The sequence below is a fragment of the Watersipora subatra genome, chromosome 7 (assembly GCF_963576615.1).
Source record: "Watersipora subatra chromosome 7, tzWatSuba1.1, whole genome shotgun sequence".
Classification (NCBI taxonomy): domain Eukaryota; kingdom Metazoa; phylum Bryozoa; class Gymnolaemata; order Cheilostomatida; family Watersiporidae; genus Watersipora; species Watersipora subatra.
Window position 1 is genome coordinate 8,929,892 of NC_088714.1, and position 22,095 is coordinate 8,951,986.

Here is a 22,095-nt window from a genome sequence, read left to right on the forward strand (position 1 = left end):
TATTACAACATGCTTAAATATTCAGTAAAACCTAATATTTGACAAGTCTGGTAATTCTGACAGGTCTGTATAAGTCATCACAACTTTTATGAAAAGGAGTTTGATACCAAATTAATCAGCATAGAATTTTACATCACGATGCAAAAAAAATCTGTTGTAGAAAGAGCCTCGATTCTTTTCCAGCCCTTCTATGGAAAGTAAGAAGCAGAACATGTTTCGAGTCAGACGAGTTATCACTATTACTATAGCATTATTATTATTATTATTATTATTATTATTACTATTGTTAAAAATAAAATAATCACTGTTGCTGTTGCCAGTACTATTGCTCAATAGATAATTATCAGAAGTCAATCAATCTACAATTTGGGAAATCTACAATATCACTACAGATATTGTAGTGATGTTGGAGCTGTCATGCGTCTGACACAGCTGGTCATCGCGAAACAGGAATTGTGATGAAAAATAGTTTTTCTGATGTGAAACTACACTCAGGATGAGCTTCAAACAAGTTTTGATTGTCTAAAAACAAGCATATGATTGTTTCCTCTCATTTAAACCATAACTGTCACGAACAACTTTTATTGTATTTACTAGGTAAATCAGACACGCTAATTCCGATTTTGTACTCAAAATAAAGATTAGTCCACTAACCTTCAAAGTCATTTAGGCTTTTTTAAAGCGTTTCAATATCCGTTTCGAAAACAACACAATCGGCATTACAAGCTCCGCCCATAAATATGTGACGAAACCTAGCTTTTTCAGAATCGGAAGTTAGGAAAGTTTAGTCCGATTTAGAATAATAGAGATGGGTGTCTTAAAACCCATTATTATCTAAATCCAGCCTGTAAAATAATTTCAGTTTTTTATGAAAAGGATATAAACTATTTAAAATTGCTCGCAGCTTGTTACATGACGTTTAAATGGGCTGGACGCCGAGAAAAATGAGCTCAAAAAGCGCGGTTTTATCACGAGCTAGCGTTGTTATCGCGCTTTTTAAATATGCAATGCTAAATAGCTTATCTACCTTTCAGAAAAGACTGATATTATTTTTAAAGCTGGATTTAGATATTAATAGATTTTAAAACACCCATCTCTATTATTCTAAATCGGTCTAAACATCTCTACGTAACTTCTGTTCCTAAAAAGCTAGGTTACGTCAAGTATTTATGGGCGGAGCTTGTTTTGCCGGATCGTGTTGTTTTCGAGACCGATATTAAAACGCTATAAAAAATGCTTTATTACTCTGAAAGTTAGTGACCTAATCTTTATTTTGATTACAAAATCGGAATCAGCATGTCTGATTTACCTAGTAAATACGATAAAAGTTGTTCGTGGCAGTTATGGTTTAAGTACAGATGCAACAGGCTAATCAATTAACCAGTCCCTAATCAAAAATGTTTTGTAGAGCCTGCTAAAGTACTTGTGGTATGCAATCAGTTAAACCACAAAGCAATAAAATCAAAATGTTGCATTTAGCCTGTGGTCCACCAAATGTTCATGTAAATGTTAGAGCATGAGGAAACCTTGTGCCATTAGAACAGGATATGGATAACGACTTCATGCAGAGATCAAGTCAGGTGAGTTGTTAGTAACGCTTACTGTGCATATAAATGGGACGGTGGTTATTATCTCCAGTATAAAAGCTCTGGAGAGTAACTGTTGGAGTATGTTTCCCTTGTAACTTAGTAATATCATCAGAATAGTCTGCAGGAAACTAATGAAAGCTATTACTACATGCATGTAGTATATGGCGGGCGTCCTCTCCACCCACAGTATTAAATCCCTGCAACAGAATCTTAGGCTAAGATCTCATATATAACTAGTAACTGAAACCATGGTTGAATATACAACAGTAATTACCACATGAGCTTCCTGTATTTATTATTTTGCAGTAGTTCAGATTAGAATTTGCATAGATTTCCAAATATCAATTATTCATACTAATTTATCCATACTATTACTCTGGAGTTCGTCATTTGTAATAACGATGCGCATAGTTATTTCGTAGCGTGACAAGGTAGTTGACCGGCATAGGTGTCAGGGCGTATGTAGAGAAAGTTCAGTGGTGAGAGTTCAAATCTAGTACAGAGCAATCTTTTTCCAGACGTGGCTTCAGACAGACAAACAGACAGACAGATGAATACGACTCCTACTTTTTATTAAAACATTGTGTGTTATTATGTGAAGATTTAGTTAACAGCATAAAAGCTTTGCCGTCTGGCTACATATGATCAAGAGTATATTGTTATTATTATTATTGTAATAACGAAATATACAGTCAAACACGGATAGCTCGAACACATTGTTAACTTGATCGGAACTGTTTAGTGCGTTCTCAAGCAATGATAAATTGCTTTAGATAACTCGAACAGTTTTTTGCCGAAGGAAAAAAAACATGGCTTATGTTCGTTTTATTCCGAAGGAATTTCCATTAATGGCGGAGCTGCGACTACTCTGCTCTCCTAGCAAGAGCGCTCCCTATACGTATATAGTGTACATATATTTTGCCCATACTGTAAAATGGAACCGAATAGGAATCGTATAAAAAAATGATTAATAGGGTCGGTGACACATTGGCTTAGTTACGGCCAAACTATAAAGGTTAGGAAGTATTAGCGATAAAAATATAATAAAGATAAACACAACACGCAAAATACATATTATAAGAGTGATTATATGCGGATATATAAGGATAAAATGTCTGAAATAAATTTGTGGTCCGCTACAGTTTTAATCTGAAAACGTTTTGGCAGTCGCATCACCTGAAACAACAAACAAATTTCAAGTGATAAAAATATCTATACTTTCTAATAAAAAAACTTTTTACTTTACATGCGAAGCCTTTTAATTTGCAGCAAGCCATCTATGCTTTTGATTAATATATAGTTTGTATATGTACATGTATCTACTGATAAATACATGCACTTGTGACAGTGCTCTAATAACTTGAACGCTCTGATAACTCGAACACTTTCGCTCCGTCATGTGAAGTTCGAGTTATCTGAGTTTCACTGTATTATTCGTTAAAGATCTATTAACAGAGGGTGAAGATTTTTTTATTCGCTTCAACAATAGTATGATAAGCTAAAAATGTCAGAAAATATCTTATTTTCCCTTTTTTGACTACAAGAGTAAATCTGGTTTTATTCAAAGGGAGGTTGTATAACTAGCCAATCATATCTCTCGACTAAAGGTTTTATAAAATCTAATGCTGCCTGACAGCCAATGAACCAATCCCTCTTTTGATATTAGACTTCTATATTCTAAAGTCTGTATTCAATAGACTTATATTCTTCAGCCATGGGTATTTAATGAACTTATAGACCAAAGTTATCCACCCACACTCATACTGGTAAAAATATGTAAATTTGCAACACATTAGGCTAAACATGTCCTGCAAAAATGCTCGGGATGAAAAAGATGATGCAATAATAATACAACGCTCAAAGCATAAATCACTTTAACCAAGTTGATAGTTAGCTGTGTAACTATAAAAACAACTTGTGTTTATTATTGACCTGTAATGCTGCTAGTAGATAGGCTTGCCCTCACACATAGGCCTGCGCTCACACATATGCTTGCCGTCTACGCCACTACATCTCCAAGAAAAATTGTACAGATAGTTATTATACATGATGATCTCTCAAGACGCCGGCGTACTAGTAAAATCATAAGAACGGCAGCCAGAGTCTATTGAGGCTGGTTGGCTACTCACCAGTGAATTCCGTGTAGTTGTTCATCATGGACGGATTCATCAGTAAAGTTGCATTGTTTCCAACAACACTTGTTATCAAAACTGAAAAAGACATGATTAGCCAGAAAATGCGTAGAAATATGTCTTACAATGTCAAGGTTTAGTAAACAGCATGAAAGCTTTGCTGGCTGGCTACATATGATCAAGAGTCGTCTTCCCGATGCAGAATATCAAAGTGTACCTTTAGCCTTACCGGCCAACAGTATCTCGTTGAGTTGTCTATTACTGTGTCAGCATTAGTAAATCATATAAGTAATAAATAAAATATAGTATATAATATTATAATAATAGTAAATCATATCAATAATTTGATAAAAAAAACTATGTTTTAAATTAAAACTTTTAATATAGTGACTCTGCCCTTTAAAAAATTTGTCAAAATGAAAAGATTATTTCAATTAATATAAAAATCAATGAAAGTGTTCCATAAATGTTTTCAAGTATTTTTACGCATATCAGTAATTGCACTGTCACAAGGGTAAGACAACTTCACACTGTGCATACAACCACTTTTTCATTCAAGGTACAATTAAGCCGTGGTCACACGATGGCCGAACCGACTTAGGTTTGGTTTGGTTCGGAGGTTGTTTTACTTCGGTTCAGCTAAGCCATATGTCACACGACATCCGAAGTCACTTCACTTCCCAGATACCATACGCATGGAGACAGGACACTGATTCATTGGTAGTTTTTATGTATTTGAGCTAAATATTTCTAATGTAAACGAAAAACTTTGAGAAACAATTATTAATTATAATTAGGCAGCAGATTTATCAGAAGATCGTTCAGCTGCTCAAAATAAATCACTCGATACAAAGATTTTGCCAACCTTTCCCATCACCAAAATTATATTTTTGGTTAACATACAAATGTTTTTCTATGCTGAGTACCTAACAAGCAAAAACAGTCTTTATCATAGTGGTGTGGTTTTACATAAATAAATCAGTCAACAATTCTTCATCAGGATGAGTATGACACATAACTTCTAATCTACACGAAAGAAAACCACAACCATTCTCTTACATTTACAGAAAACTTAAATGCAACATTTTAGATTTGTGCAACACAATCACAAGTCCGGTTGAACCTTGCAATGCACAATGTGTGCAAAAACATGCACACACATTTGCACACACACACACGCACGCACGCACGCACGCACACACACACATGCATGCACACGTGCACACACATACATGCACACACGCATACACACACACGCACGCACACATACATGCACGCACACAGCGTTGGACACAACAATATCTATTACAGAACAATGGTTTGACACAACAATATCTATTACAGAACAATGGTGTAAAGATGTCAAGGAACAAGCTTACCATTTAGTGTCAATATCTGAGTCCATCTCCACCCTCGCCACGTAGAGGAGGCATGTTAGGAACTTGAGAAAGAAGTTGAACAGTCGAATACGAAGACCTAAACACACAATAAGCAATTTACTCATGAAATATTTTACGACAAAAGATGACTTTTATATAACAATGGCAGCAACAAGTAGTCAAAAACAGTTTGAAATATTGAAGAAATTTTTAAGACAAAGCTATACGTCTTTTCGAAAGGAACAGTTGCAACAATGCAAATACTGTTAAAATTTAGAAAAAAAAATGAATTATAATTGTGATTTCTTTTAACATGATCATGGTTGGATTGAACAATTGCCATGGAATAGTCCTCAGAGCGTTCTAAACAAAGTTTAATTTGTCATTGTCAATGACATTGTACAGTGAATGATAATTGTTAATGATATTTTTAACAGTGAATTAAATAGTACAATTGGTGCGGCATCAGTGCCTTCAGTGTCTAACCTCACTGTTGCCAAGGTCAGCCTACTGCTGACTGTTCAGCCAGTTTTTTTCAAGAATGATCATTAGGCATTGTTAGCGCCAAAACCACCAATGTAGAATTCACAGTGCTATACCACAAAGTAGTTCTAAACCAGTTGCTTCCGAATTCATTTTTATCGCCCAACACCCTACCACTGATGAGGAAAATCTCACACATCCTTGCTTTGAATGAAACAAAAAAAGACTTGAAACATAGTGAAAAACAGACATATTCCGAATATATAAAAACAATATGTTTTTGAAAAAATGAAAGGTCATTCTAAAAAGAGTCTAAGTTTTCACGCAGCAGGAACATATAAAATGTGCTTATATTAATGTTTTAATATATATTATATATATTATATGTCTTTCTGTCATCCAAAAAATATTCAGTATTTAACCATTTAAGTCATTTAATCCTTTCTCACTGCCAGGTAACACAAATAAGACAAGGTGTCACCAAATAGTTGAGGAGTTGTCCTCACATACAAATATATTGGGTGTCTAAACTTCCCAGTAAGAGAGCGAAATGGCAAAACTTAGTTTTGACACTACGGCCAGTTCAAGGCCAACATATAGCAAGTTTCAACAGATCTTGTATTAATTCCATAGACTTATAATATTTGCTGAAGGGCAGCTGAATGCATTTGGATGAATTTCACTCCCTTTTATCAGAAATAGACAACTTATATAAAACTCATTTTAATATATGGCAGCATAAAAAGATGTTGCCCCACCCCCTTGATGTTTGTCTAAATGCTAATCAATTATGCACTTTTACGAACACAGGAAGTGAGTGACACCAGAAAGACGAGGTATTTGAGAAAATGTTGATAACAGTTTATAAAAGCTGCAAGTAAATTCGTTGTTTCCCAAATGTACTTTATTTTACATTACCAGATTACCTTAATCTGGTAATCCTTGATCAGTCAGATTATCCACAAATCAAAGTTTACTAAAAGTTAAAACGAATACTTGTTTAATATTACTTTTATTATATACCTATAGTAATATATTATAATATATGAATACAATATATTATAATACACCATAAATTATTACTGGTGACCTAAACCAGTTACAGGCAGTTTTTGACAAAGCTGAATCGCCATTGCAGTTGTTCTAGTCCAAACAAATGAACAATTTTGGGCCTTTGAACATCATGAACAACATCTGATTGGCAGCAGGTAATTCCTGTTATAAATTTAAACTTTAATTAAGGATTATTTAGCACAAAACTGACAGCAGCCCACTCATATTAACTCTGTTATGATCACGACATCTATGCATGCCAACAGGTCACAGAGCATGCAAACAGGTCAGAGGTCACAGGTAGACCAACCTACCGACAGCTGCATTTACTGACTCCGTAAATATAATTGAAAAAGACAGCAATTCTTGAGCAATTACAAAATGATTGCCGGTTATAAAAGCAGCTCGCTTATTTCTCATCACCCAGACATCGAATTAGATAGAATAGAATTAGAGATATTATTCAGATGAGTAAACAGCAAGCGTGCCTTTTTAAACTGTTTAAATGTCTATTAACTTGTAAATAGTATGCTCACCTTTTGCCATTGCTTAGGAAAACTATTTCTATATCAGTGGCTGATCCTTTTAAAGTCTAAAGTTATTTACATATAGAGAGTAAATTTTGCATGGTTAGCATTTATCTGTAGTTTGAATATTTGTTCTGTTGATGTTCTGTTTTGAGATTCAACATTGTTCAAAAATATGGAATCATACTCATGACAACATACCCGTCATGGAGTATGGTGTCTGCTTAGCTCACTGTAAGCAGAGGCTGCGCATGTTTTTGAGAGCCTGTGTTACACAAACAATGTCTCTGTGATCTTGGACACACCATGTCTGAAGTTTAGAGGCAAGGAAACCTTAGCACTGGATACATGACCAGTTGCAGAGAAGAATTAAGGTTGGGTGTCATTCCTCTTACCACTAGAAGCCGTTTTCTAGGATTTGAACCTCAACTTGTCTTTTTCGGAATATCAACCCCAACCTGTTGTTTGCATGTTAAACATTTTAGACCCCTGGCCCACATCTGCTGCATGAACTGGTGTGACATTGTACACATCCTGAGCACTTAAGACAAATGAAAAGAATGAAGTGGTTCCTAAAAAAGCTTATTCTAATTAGTTAGATAGCAGTTGCATCAGTAGGTCAAGGTCGAGCATACCCACAGATCATCGCAAATATAACTTATTGTTTGTTCCTGATAAAACACAATTATGGTACTTGTCTGCAGATAGCATCTGTCTGCAGAACATCTGTATTTATCAACCAATTAAAATAATTAATAAGTAATAATTAAATATTAAATAAATAATAAGAATTCCAATAAAAATATTTTCACGCGTAGTGATGCCTTGTGTTTACTTTTTTGCAGCAGCTTTGTTGACGTGACTTTGTGACTCGCCGCCGTGCTAATGAGTAAGTAATACGAACTATCACGCTCATCAATCTCTAGAATTACCTTAAAAAAGATTGTTTCCTGCAACATCAACAATGGAAAGCTGGCTTTGTTGCCCTAACAGCAGTTTTCGCACTCCTTTAACATTAGCTAAATGTTGACTCGCAACAAAATTCCCAATACAGTTATTTGGTATCAAAAAATTCACATGTCTTACTCTGCTGTGTTGTAGGTGCAAAATATGTGGAAATGTGATTACAAGCTCTTAAAAGCTCAAAAACGAACAGTTAATCGCCGCCATCACGAGACCGCCGTAGATTGGATTTCTCACAGAAGCTCATCTTACCGCTGTAAAGCAAATCAAATCATTTGCTATATCAAAGGAACACTGACAACTAAACTTTGCTACAACAAGTCAGATGAAGCTAAAGTCATCGGTTATTCTGATGCAAACTGGGCTGGAGACTTAAATAATCGATGTTCTACTTCAGGTAATGTGTTCGTAATGTCAGGTAGAGCTGTAAGCTGGCAAAGCAAACGCCAAAATACTGTAGCCGTCTCAGCGGCAGAAGCTGAATACCTGTCGTCATTTCATGCAACACCAGAAGCAATGTGGTTACATAATTTACTCAATGACATTGATGGCAAGGATGCTCATATGCCTACAACATGCATGGTTGACAATCAAGCAGCAATCGCTATAGCTAAGAACACTGCAACAAAATCCCGAACAAAATATATTGTCATCAAATATAACTTTCTGAAAGAAGCTGTTGCAAATGGACACATTCTTTATAAATACTGTCCATCTGCTAATATGACCGCCGATATCTTAACTAAACTCCTATGCAGAGACTGTTTTGTAGTATATCGGCAGAACATGGGGCTAACAGATTAATAAGTTTGCATGTCAAAACTATGTGGGAGTGTTGAATATGTACTAGTTTTTGACACTGACCACTGCCATTATCTTGTATTTGTATATAGCCGTTGTCATACTCTTTGTTCATATTGACTCACTCATATGTTATGTAATTGTTATGTAATAATCCTTTTACTCTCTTGTCTCAATTATGCAGTAAGTCAGTCGCTTTTTAGCTTTCAAATATACAAGACTAGCACATTATATATACTTCACTGTATTATATTTGGATTTAACTGTAGTATGCAGAAGTTGTATTGTAATATGCAGAGGTTTGACTTTAAACTTACTTGACCTTCTGTTCTTTATGAAGTACAGCTGCAGTCTCTCCTTTAGAGATCTCTCATTGGTGAAGAATTCCACTTGAAACCTTTCATAAAGAGGAGAAAACTCGGGTATTCGGACATCAAACAAGTGAAAAGAACCAAAATTACTCATGGCTGCTCTTTTCGTAAAAGCAAAGGAGATGAGACCAGACTACCTGCACTATAAACACGCAGAGCACAATAACCACGGTTAATACTCATAGACATTTATAGTTATTGATATTCGATACGCAGCTCAATGCTTGAATGCCAACAGCATCTGTTTAGTTGATGTCATACTAATTACTATTAACAAGATATGCAGTTCAATTAGACACAAGAGAAGCAAACAATTGTGCTCTTAATGCTGCTGATATGTCTATGGTTGTTACATGCACCTCCAGTAGCATCACTCACTATGTTTTCATGATGTAGATTTGGAATTGTGCGCACGCTGAGTTACCGGGCAATCAGTGTTTCAATGGATATTCAAATGTTGCGAATTAAGGTGGGTGCTCTGTTAAAAAAGATAAGGAATTCTGTGCCCGAGGTCAGAGGTCATAGCGGCGCATTCGGAACTGCTCAAATTGAAATTACATTGACAAGCGTGGAAAATGTTTAAAATGGAGTAGCTTTTGTGGAATTTTCTTTCTTTTCCATATTTCACAACAGTGAAACATTCGATAAAACTTTGTAAGAAAACTTTCTTGACGTGCGGGTTTCAACTGGCAGATGATGCAAACTTGTGAATTAACCGTATTATGGAAACAGCAATTGTGAAAAACCCGTAATCGCATAACTCGATTCTTTTGTAAAAAAGAGAAGCTGTTTATACCTGTTATTTTAGTTTTAAGTTTTCTACCCAAATGCCTTTTTTATTATTAAATAATCTTATATTTAATAAATAATATTAAAGAACTTTATTATCACTGGTCAAGGCCGTTCAAAGCGAGTTAAACCCTGAAACAAAAAATGAAATAAAGAATAGTTAAGTAGATTATTGGAGGAAATCTCTGTTTGCATACCACCATTCTATAAAGTGTACTGGCAAAGTTTTGGTGTCTGGTGTAAAGTGTAGCAGATCTTTTGGGGAAGTAGGAAGATAATGGATTGTCATGCAAATTGGAGATGTGATCGAAGTATTTTAGGCAACATCTAATAACACAGCTGACTCATCAGCATTAAGGGCATTAAGATGCTGATCATAACTGTCTAAATCAGGTAACATAACTGTCTATATCAGGTAACATAACTGTCTATATCAGGTAACATAACTGTCTATATCAGGTAACATAACTGTCTATATCAGGTAACATAACTGTCTATATCAGGTAACATAACTGTCTATATCAGGTAACATAACTGTCTATATCAGGTAACATAACTGTCTATATCAGGTAACATAACTGTCTATATCAGGTAACATGACTGTCTATATAAGGTAACATAACTGTCTATATCAGGTAACATAACTGTCTATATCAGGTAACATAATTGTCTATATCAGGTAACATAACTGTCTATATCAGGTAACATAACTGTCTATATCAGGTAACATATTTATAAAACATAGTTTTTAAAATAGCTCTAATTTTTCTGTATCACCCTTTGATCCAGAGGGATACCAGTTTGGAGCAGCGTATGACAAAATAGACGGTATAAGATTCTGGTCTAAAAGTGATAAGCTTTTTGATTTTACAATCATTGCAATCATTCAGAAGAAAAAGCTCTCTTTGCATAATGCTGTTCTATAAAATGGATTGGCAAGGTTTTGGTGTATGGTATCAGGTGTCTGGTATAAGGTATCTGGTATAAGGTGTATTGAATTTTCTGGAAAAGAAGCACTTTTATTAGACCTCAAATATTCAAGGAAACTACGTTATTGGGAAAGAAATCAAGGAAAGGTGTATCGAATCGCGTGTGCAGCATTTACAATAAAAATAGCTTTATCATTCACACAGCATGATTAAACTTTACGAGTGGCTCTTGCCCGGTTAGTCAAGCGCTTTACCACGTCAGGGCCTAACATAAGATCGGTAGTTGTACTGTATGACATATGAAACCCACTGTTTTTATTAACTCCCACATTCTCACAAGTTTTCTCAAGAGGAACTTAGTGTAAACAAACGTTGTTTGAATTGCACCTGTCTATGTCGCTAGCCCTGGGGTTTATACAAATAGTGATTGATGCCTGTTTGCATTGCATTGTCACATTCACAAACTGTTCCAGGTTTCCCCTTGTCCTAACAAGACAATGGGAATGTTATTTCTTATCGATTACCTGATGGGCATGTCAAGTGTGTTTACAATCTTTTGACCAGCCATTTTCACAATAGCATGAAAAATAACTATGCCATGTCGATAAAGGCTAAAAGGTACCGTGAAACCTCTAATAGAGCGCCACCCTCTACTTAGAAACCACCTCAATTTGACCGCCACTTTGATTATCTTTGCTCTTGATGAACCCATAATATTAAGTGATCAGTAGACAAGTGGCCATAAAATCGTATTAATAATGAATCGTTTACGTCAATAACAATCAATTTTCTCGTTGTTTAACACCAAAGCTTTTCGCTTATTTCGTTTAAACTTTGAAAGCAACACTATAGAAATAATCAATAACCGTCTCAGGCTGATAGGAGAACTTTCTTTTTTTAACACAGTCTACATACTTCAATGTACATGTATATAAAACGGTTTGCACGTTTTGGCCGAACGTACGTTTAGCAAGAAAACCTTTACGCGTTGTATTTGTGCTAAATGCAACGCGTCAAGGTTTCGCTCTGCCAAAAATTGTTTGAATGCTAATATCGACTAGCTCAGCAGTAAGGGCAAAAAGAGTTAAGGTCAGACGATATTGTGGAAGGTATTGGACAACCAGAAGCTGTTGGTACCATCTGAAGCAACATTCAGAATGCTGCTATCCGAGCAAACGATGCTAGTATTTTTGTTGTAAAAAGGTTAATTTTTGTTTCTGCATGTAATACAGTGTGGTTTATTTAACATAATAACATCTATAACATAGTCACAGGTTAATTGCAAGCAATAGAGATCAACTGGTATAAATATTTCTCGGTTTCTCAATGCATATCTATTAAGAGATCTTTGACATGTTAGAGGTAAGTTATCAGATATATTGCATCCAAAAGGTTGAATATCGCTTCACTAGAAAAAGAGGGTAAATATAGGTGACATTTGCTTCTCCCGTAAAAGGGCTAAAGTTATCTTCCCAAAATTCTGAGTAGCCATTTGAAAAATACAATGCTGCCTCCAATTGACCGCCACTAAAAAGTAAGGATTGAAAAATAGAGCGCCATGGCGTTCTATTAAAGGTTTTAGAGTGTTTTAATTTTAGAATAATTTAAAACGTTAGCGGATAATCTCATCTCGGAAGTTCAATTTTGATGCATAATTTTAAAAGTTATTTAAAAAACTTGTTAAATAATAATAAAAGCCATGTCTGTCTGTCCACGCTTGATGAGAAAAAAATTGCCTTCAACGGGATTCGAACTCGCAGTGTAAGGCTACAACCTGCACCAATCATTCGCCTTCAGGTGAGTAGTTGTGCACATAGTTATTCTCTGCGCTGCATTGGCACACATGATGATCTCTCACAGCACACTGGACTGTCACACTAATGTCAGCTGATGTCAGCTGCTGTCAGCTCACATCAGCAAAATTGCTGGCACTCTTACTCCATACAACTCCATACCCAAACAGTATGTACCAGTTCATAAGTTTGAATTCATTGTTGTAGTTCTACTATTTTAAATGTGTAAGTGTAAAAAATGTGTTGACTTACTGCGTGCTTAAATTAATTTTAATAAAATTATTTTACAAAAATGGCTAGCAGTACTGTAAACGCTCTTATAACATAAAGTCAACTTGTCCAAGCACACCAATAACACCACAACTATAACTTGTACAGTCATTAAATTTAAATAAACCATTTAGTTTTTGCTATGTGAAGGGCCAAAGGTGTGAGTTTGGGATGATCTTGGATGACCTGACTTGTTTTGAGGCACAGAAAATCTAGCATGTCATCTTCCTGCAGTTTTAGCACGAATAGTTGCAAAGCTGAGATTTTGTATAGTACGTTCTACAAATCTCGGAAATCATAAGGTAAATCATAGAATAGATGTTCTTGGCCCACTTTGTAGACTTATCAGTAATAACTGTTGCCTTTTTAGGCTTCAAGGGTAGTTCCCTTTTTCACTGCCCTGCATTATTGCTGTGCAGTACACAGTAACTGTTCAGTACATTACAACTATCTAACGTGCAATAGACATTTACTGGTCTTACTGCAAGTTGTGATTGCGTCAAAGTCAACTCAACACTTGATTATGTGATGAGTTTCCATGAAAATTTGCTGCACATGTATGTAGAGTGTAATGCAAATGTTCCTACTGCAACTAGCGCTAGGAAATGTTTACTAGTAACACTCCCACTGCATCCAAGACTGCACAGTAGTTAATTCTGCCAATTCACCAATACTGCTTACCGCGTATATACTGTGTAAAGTGCAGTAGCAAAGGTACTCAATGCTATTATACTGCATGTCTGTGAAATGCTTACGACTACTACTGCTGCTACTGCTAATGCAACTACAGATATTCAGGTAACAATGTACTGCAACTGTAATGCATTTTACATTAGGGCATCAGTGAGTAATTGTCAAATTATACTTATCTATACGCAGTTATGATTTTTCCATAATGCTCACAATCCTGGTAAAAGTACACTAAACTACAAAGATTGCACAAAGCTATTCAAAAGACTGGTTGCTTCAAAAAGAACACAACTTCCATAAAATACAAGCAAAAACGGTTTGATACTTTAGCAAGAAATGTCAAGTTTTTTAACAAGTCTTACATTTTAATTTCTTACATAGTCAATTATATTATTTTCCTATAATAAAATGTAGCACGATTTAGCTGAAAGGCAAAAAATAGAAAGAAAAGTTTGAATATTCAAGAGACCCTTTAATATTGCTGCATGAGGAAGTGGCAGGTGATTTAGGGTTTCTACTGTAGCAGACTATTTACCTTCTCAAATCATTTAAAAAAATTCTGAATAAAATTTAGTTTTTCTAGACATCCTTAACCAACCATACGTAAGAAGTTTTCAGTGCATCAGTGTATGGCAGCTATTCTCAGCAAGGACAAATTCTAAAAGAAGTCCGTACGGTTCATCCACGATGAAAGCTAACTCCTCAACTCTGTGTTGAAAGAGAGCTGATTATATTCTACATGGTTAAAGGTGACAACTGTATTGTAGAGGCTAATGTAGAGTGTCATGTCATAAAGTCATCTGACACACGCTGTTGGTTATTAAAGATTAACTAATACAATATTTAGTAGATTCTATCAAAAAGTATTGGTATTTTTTATCATTGGAAATTGTTTTTAATTGTTTGAGATTAAAATTGACAAAATTTGATCAGGTTACAACGCTCAGAAGAACAATACACAATCAATCCATCCAATCAATATAAAATCAATATAGCCAGGCTTCAGAACACAGCAAATGAATCGTGCGGCCATCAAAAAGAAAATAGTTTGAATGCTATTTTTGCATTAAAGTCCGATCCGGATGAAAGTTCATGATAGACCTTGGTGGTTTAAGAAGAGATCAGGATATCTTGAAAACTTTTGAACTCATTGCTGTGAGGCCAGTTCTATAGCGACATAAAGCTTAAAAAACATTAAAACATTAACTTAACGTTAACAATAATGTTAGTTGTTACTAAGTGTTATTAAAAAAATTCAAGCACCGGCGACCACATATTTTACCGGCGACCACATATTTAACTCATCTGCCGCCATCGTGAGTATATTAACAACTATTAAAATATATTAATATATTTTAATAGTTGTTAGGCTGTCAATACGAGTTATCCTGCCTTTGAACGTTATCCATTCTAAGTATTGGGATTTCTATAGTATAAAAGAACAATTTTAGTTGATTGTGTAAAATGAAATCTGACTAAACAAAAGAATCAAAAATTTGTCTCAATGTTATCTTCTGCAGTAGTTATAAGCAAAACATTAAACCTACGATAGCATCATCCTAAACTGGAAAAAAGATGTGAATGAAGGACTTCCGAAATGATATTCAAAAAATCATTTGTTTTTTCTTAAAGTTACTACTAATATTTAATTCTACTGATTTGAATTGTCATGTTCTAATAGAAAATGCACTCTCTAATGAGTGAGTCACAGGTATCTGGAGTAAATCGCATGGAAATTAGTCGGTTGCAAACGAGTTAAATGAAAGCTGTGTGACCAAAATAATCTATTGCTTACCTTTCAGATAATCTAGAGGCACTTCGCTGTATAGCAACCCTCACAGAGTAGGGCAGAGTAACATTACCACGGTAGATAGAGTCAGACATAGTGAGTAGTAGAGACAAGTGACTAGTAGAGACAAGTGACCAGTAGAGACAAGTGACTAGTGATCTGAAGTACTTTCTAATGTCTCATCAATAAGTAGAGACCTTCTGGCTATACAATATACATTAGCACAGGTTATAATCCACTTTACATTAGGCACCAATTGCTCTTGGGGATACAACATTCCTGAGTTGACACGACTCTAAGAGGAGTTGTCACAGCTTGTGCAATAGAGAGAGAGGACAACTACTGTTTGGTGAAGCTGAAATTTGGCAAAAGTAAAGTGAAGTTTTAGCTGAAGTGAAGTTTAGTAACAAATCAATAAAAAACGATAAAAGACATATAAATGCTTGTTAAAAGAAAGTTTTATAAAGGTCTCGATCAAGTGACCTTCATACTCACTACAGCTTATTTAATGTGACTTCAAGCAATGTCAGGCTCAATCGGCTGAAAAACTTTTGTTTTCGGTATAAATATGCCTTGTAATGCCTTCCAATCTATCTGATTAAAAACTCAACAATCCGTCTTTAACCCACGCTTAAAGACAAATGTTTCAACGAGCTGTATATGAAAGAAATACTGATTATCATCGGGTTTAATAATCGAAGATGCATTTCATAAAGGTACTAGCCGAAATCCCGACGTTGCTAGGGTATTAAAAAACAGCTTATAAACAGTTGCAAGTAATGTAGTTGCCTGCCACTTGCCATTAGCGTGGTAAATCGCCAATGGCTAATTTGAGTAAGCTAGTAACCTAAACTTAAAGCTACTAATAAAGTGACATAGTGCCATAACGCAGAGTGTTATGAGTATTTTAACCTATATAGTAACCTATATAGCGACTTATATCGGCAAATAAATCAATTGCATTTCACGCAGCTCAATGGGTTAGTTTATTGCTTGATGGTATATATATATGTACATATATATATATATATGTACATATATATATGTATATATATATATATATATATATATATATATGTATATATATATAATATATATATATTTATATGTATATATGTACATATGTATATATATATGTATGTATGAGAAGCTTTATATAATAATATGTATATCAAAATATAATATGTATATGAAAATTGTAGATCCGTTCCAAGTTTTTCTTCCTTACTCAAAACTATCTATGTTGAATCAAATACTCTTATATGAATACATTGTATTTCATTTAATGAACTCTTCAGGTCAAAAGCTTAGCTATAGATACAAACAACATTAAAATAAATTTGTTATAGAAAACCTTTTAAACAGCTAAAAGTAAAAAATGTAAATTGCATGCAAGAAACTAAATTAATAATCAATAAAAACCACTTTTACCGTCAGCGTAAAGTTAGTCTCTCTGAATTTCTCTTAATTTGTTCCCAAGGCAAATCCTATTGACAAATGCTTCTGGTGAGTATACGTACATGCAATGTTTTCTTTGCGCGATGACGCAGATTTGGAGTTGTGCACACGTAGAGTTAAAGATGACCTTGCACAAAAATTTAGTTGATTTTATTAATAAGTATGAATCAGTATTTTTCTATCATTTGTGATGGTTGTAGATGACCTTGCACAAAATTTTAGTTGATTTTATTAATAAGTATGAATCAGTATTTTTCTATCATTTGTGATGGTTGTTGATGTTTGAGGTGATCTGACTGCCAGGATGTTTCAAGATTAAAATCAACAAAACATGATCGTGATTAAAGCATTCAGATAGAGAGAAAGTGTGATTATGATATCTACAGTTGCAAAGAGACCGACAGATTAGAAAAATGTTGCACTGCGACATAGCTGCAATAAATGACATCAACACCATGGCTGATATCAGCGATAGCAACTAGTGATATCATTTCGGTGTATTGGTCTTTTCTGAGCATTTAACCATGATCAAGTTTCGTCCATTTTACTATTGACGAAACATTCTTGCAGTCAGATCGTCTCAAACATCAAAAACAATTGCAAATGATAGCGAAATATCGATACTTTCTGATTCAATCCACTAAATTTGTGTAATTTTATCTTTAGCAATAAAACTTGTTTTTTTTCTTAGAATATACAACTGGTATGGTTAACGGTGGTAAGCGTTTCAATGAACGAATCTGCGAGTTAAGGTGGGTACTTTGTTAAAGAAAATAAGGATTTCTTCGCCAGAGGTCATAGCGGCGCATTTGGAACTGCTCAAATCGAAATAAGAACCACTAATGGGCGGAAAATGTCTAAAATGGAAAAGCATACGCGACATTTTTGGGGCATCCTTCGCAAACGTTGTTTCTATCTTTCACAAGCAACATGCAGATAGAATGTTGCATTATAAAGGATTGTTTTTGATGTTTGAGGTGGTTCGACTGCCAAGATGTTTCATGATTGAAATCGACTAAACTTGATGGCAGTTAACAAACTCAGTAGGAAAATCCGTGCCAAAAAGCTGTCACTAGTTGCTATCATTGACATAGCTGATATCGGGTATTACGTCAAGTTGCAGTGTTGCACGTCTCTATTCTGTCAGTCTCTTAGCAACTATAGACGTCATATTAGAGCGATCATTTGAATTAAGCTTTTTATCTGCTATTATTGCTACCTGTTACATCAACATTGAAGAACTGATGTGGCAAATCTATTTCAAAATGAAAAGTTTTGTGAATAGAAGCTATCTCTTTAAATTTAAAAAAAGTGCACAGAATGCCATGTTTGTACCAAAACTAAATTTGCCAGAACAATAATTATCTGAGATGTCTATGGTAAATAAAAAATAGCTGAGATGAATTGATAACTCTATGAGAACTCTATAATACTGTATAAGAACTAAGACAGATTCTCTGGTGTACACAGAAAACTGACAAAATGGAATGCTGCCTGTGAAAACTTGGCCTATTTTTGACATTTTGTTGTTTCCAGCATTAATTAATTTTACTCTGGAATTTTTTGAATTCTGTTTATGAAATTTATTCATTTTGACAATGCCAAATGAGTAATCTGTTGCATTAAAATAATCAATATTATTCCATGTTTAGCCACCTCCTGACTATTGCGTGTCATCACAAGAATCCTGATCACTTACTAAGTTTTCCTTGACAACATAAATTAAAAACCTTCTGTAGACTGTGTTCTTATGTGAAAAATGTAAGTTCATATGAACAGAGCCTCAATTTACATTTTTTGTATACCTTAGTCTATGAACCAGTGAAAGTTTAATAATTACAGCTTTATGTGCCACGCTACAATGATCTCTTCTCAAACAGTCTACAACCAGACTAATCTCATTGATTCTGTCAAGTGAGTAGAGGTCATTGAACTTTCCTATAGATACCAGCGATTACAAAATTTGGTTAGGTCTGGTTCTGGCAGTTTTTAGTAAAACTCGATACAAATAGGTCGACACAAGGGTTCAGGGCTGTTTAACTTTGGTAAAGAGCCGCAAATAAAACCTTCTCGAAATGCTCTATACAGGTGAAGGTCAGCACTTTCTAAACGGCGAGCGGTTAATTTTATGCGAAAATCAGTGATGCAGTTTGTGCGAACATACGCCACCGAACCGCAATTGTTTTGCTGAGAGAGATTATTGCGAGGGGCGGGGTCTCGCAGCTGATATGAGAACCACGCTTGAGATATTTGTTGTCTAAAATACTGGGTGGTCAGGCATCTCCAATCTGCCTGACCACTCATTAAATTCCTGCTTTTCTTGCATCTAATTTGCTTTGAAGGGCCTTTACTGGTGATAATGTAGTTCAGATCTACCTCTTATGCTTTCTGTTACAATACAGGTTCACCAGACTCTGACCAGCATAGTATAAACTCGTGGAACTCTGAAATGATGTTATGAGACTGGCAGCTCTCGAAGCCGTGTGTAACAATTGCAGAAGTGTTGCTGAAGAGAATATTTCAATAGACATCATAATTCGCTGCCTGGCATTGCCCTGCTGTCTTTCAATTTATTGATTATTTATCACATAATTGATTTGAAACTTTATTACACATGTAAACAATTAAATATGACAACACTCTAACTTCATAGTCATCAGCAAATTCAAAAGTTGGTTCTTCATTTTAGCCAGACATCACAATTTCATTGATACAACAGATATTGGATGGAATGTGTTAGGCCACTAAAGTTAGCGATCAAGTGTAGTCAGTGATTGGAAGAACGAGAGAATTATATTATTATTTCACCAGCAGTATGAGCCGTCACTCGCATATAGCAAAAAATTGTAATAATCCATGATAATAGGTGGTAAACTCGATGTTAAACAGCAGCAAATAATGTCAATATTGATATCATACGTTATCATGGTTATATTGATATCATGCGTTATCATGGTTATATTGATATCATACGTTATCATGGTTATATTGATATCATACATTATCATGGTTATATTGATATCATGCGTTATCATAGTTAAATTGATATCATATGTTATCATGGTTAAATTGATATCATACGTTATCATGGTTATATTAATATCATACGTTATCATGGTTAAATTGATATCATACGTCATCATGGTTATATTGATATCATACGTTATCACGGTTATATTGATATCATACGTTATCATGGCTATATTGATATCCTATACATTATCATGGTTATATTTGATATCATATGTTATCATGGTTATATTTGATATCATATGTTATCATGGTTATATTGACATTATACGTTATCATGGTTATATTGATATCATACATTATCATGGTTATATTGATATCATACGTTATCATGGTTATATTGACATCATACGTTATTATGGTTATATTGATATCATACGTTATCATGGCTATATTGATATCCTATACATTATCATGGTTATATTTGATATCATATGTTATCATGGTTATATTTGATATCATATGTTATCATGGTTATATTGACATTATACGTTATCATGGTTATATTGATATCATACGTTATCATGGTTATATTAATATCATACATTATCATGGTTATATTGATATCATATGTTATCATGGTTATATTGATATCATACGTTATCATGGTTAAAAACAAATTTTCTACAGCTCTCATCTGCGTCCGTGCAAGAATATTTATCTGAGTAAAAACAGCATGAACGTTGATAATGCTAATAAGTCTATGAATATTGGTAAATAGGGTGTGACGTGCCTAGTGAAAGTTACTTAGGCTTGTGTTCGTGTGTTTTTAATTTATAAACTTTTAGTGCATAAATAATAAATTGTTTGTTAATAATAAATAGAGTGTTCGTTGCTGCGATCTCCACAGCGATCGCCTTCACATCCGTTTGTCGTTCTATTTCAATATGTCGTAGTAGATTTATCGAGATAAATAGAAAGTGATACTGATTAAACGATAACTCATGTCAAATTTTAAAAGATTTTATCGGAAAGTGTAGATATTTTCCTATCATTTGAGAATTTGTTTGTTTTAGGTGATCCGGCAGCCAGAATGTTTCAAGATTAAAATAGGTAAAAATTGATCGTGATTAAAATGCTCGGAAGAAAAAGATGTCTCCAAAAATCTATTATAATTTTCTCTAGAAGAGATGGATGAATCATTGTCTAATCCAATGCTTGCTCTAGATGGACTAGACTAAACAAACTTAAAATGACCAAAACTTTCATTTGAAGCTTTTTAGCTGCGTCTGCTCAGCTCTGTGTCTACATGTATACCTTTAAAAAGGCCTCAATAAAATAGTTCAAAGTGTCCACTCCTCAAAAGGCCTCAAAAAATAGTTCAAAGTGTTTTCTCCTAAAAAGGCCTCAATAAAATAGTTCAGTGCCTACTCCCAAAAATTCCTCAATGAAATAGTTTGGAGTATGTAATCCTCAAAAAGCCTCAGTAAAATAGTTCAAAGAGTCTAGTCTTAAAAAGGTTTCAATAAAGTAGTTCAAAGAGTCTACTTCTAATAAGGCCTTGACAAACTGAACCAAAGTGTATGTAGTCTCCTCTCAGTGTTAGTGCACCAGGACATAAAGTTTGCAACAGATCCTCAGGATTTCCAAAAATCCCCAGATGATTCAATTCAATAATGCAAATAGATGATTCATGATATATTATTGTGTAAAATATCTGGAATTTTTTGTTAATATATTTTTGTATAATTTTACTGGAAAATTATAAAAAATTCATGTTCATGATAATTAAAAAGATTAATTTCATGAATGTCAGGTGCGTGCAAAGCCATAGAATGAGCTGTTTTAAGACTAGAAGGCCCTTGGGTTTTAGTTCCAGTGTCGCTCACACTGAAAATTGTCCATCAGGTATGAGATAAATCGCCATTTCTTGATTATATCATTTATACGATTGGCGATATCTCTTTAAATAGTGACCATTTTCAAATCGTCTACCTTAAAAAATGTGACCAAATTAAATTGCCATATCGTGAAGCTCTAGTAAGCTAGTCCATGATGATCGACAGTGTCAGCATTTTTTTACCTTAGTCATTATCATATCAAGTTTAT

The 22,095-nt window shown here is 34.4% G+C and overlaps 1 protein-coding gene across 1 annotated transcript in view; it reads right to left on the bottom strand.

Annotated features, from left to right (window-relative positions):
• Positions 1–22,095, bottom strand: part of LOC137401157 (potassium channel subfamily T member 2-like) — a 128,753-nt gene that overhangs the window by 60,832 nt on the left and 45,826 nt on the right. The window contains exons 3-6 of the mRNA XM_068087537.1: positions 9,245–9,324; positions 5,101–5,197; positions 3,719–3,799; positions 1,603–1,786 (exon numbers count right to left, since the gene is read on the bottom strand). Coding sequence (XP_067943638.1) covers positions 1,603–1,786; positions 3,719–3,799; positions 5,101–5,197; positions 9,245–9,324 — 442 coding nt within the window. The remainder of the gene's footprint in view (positions 1–1,602; positions 1,787–3,718; positions 3,800–5,100; positions 5,198–9,244; positions 9,325–22,095) is intronic.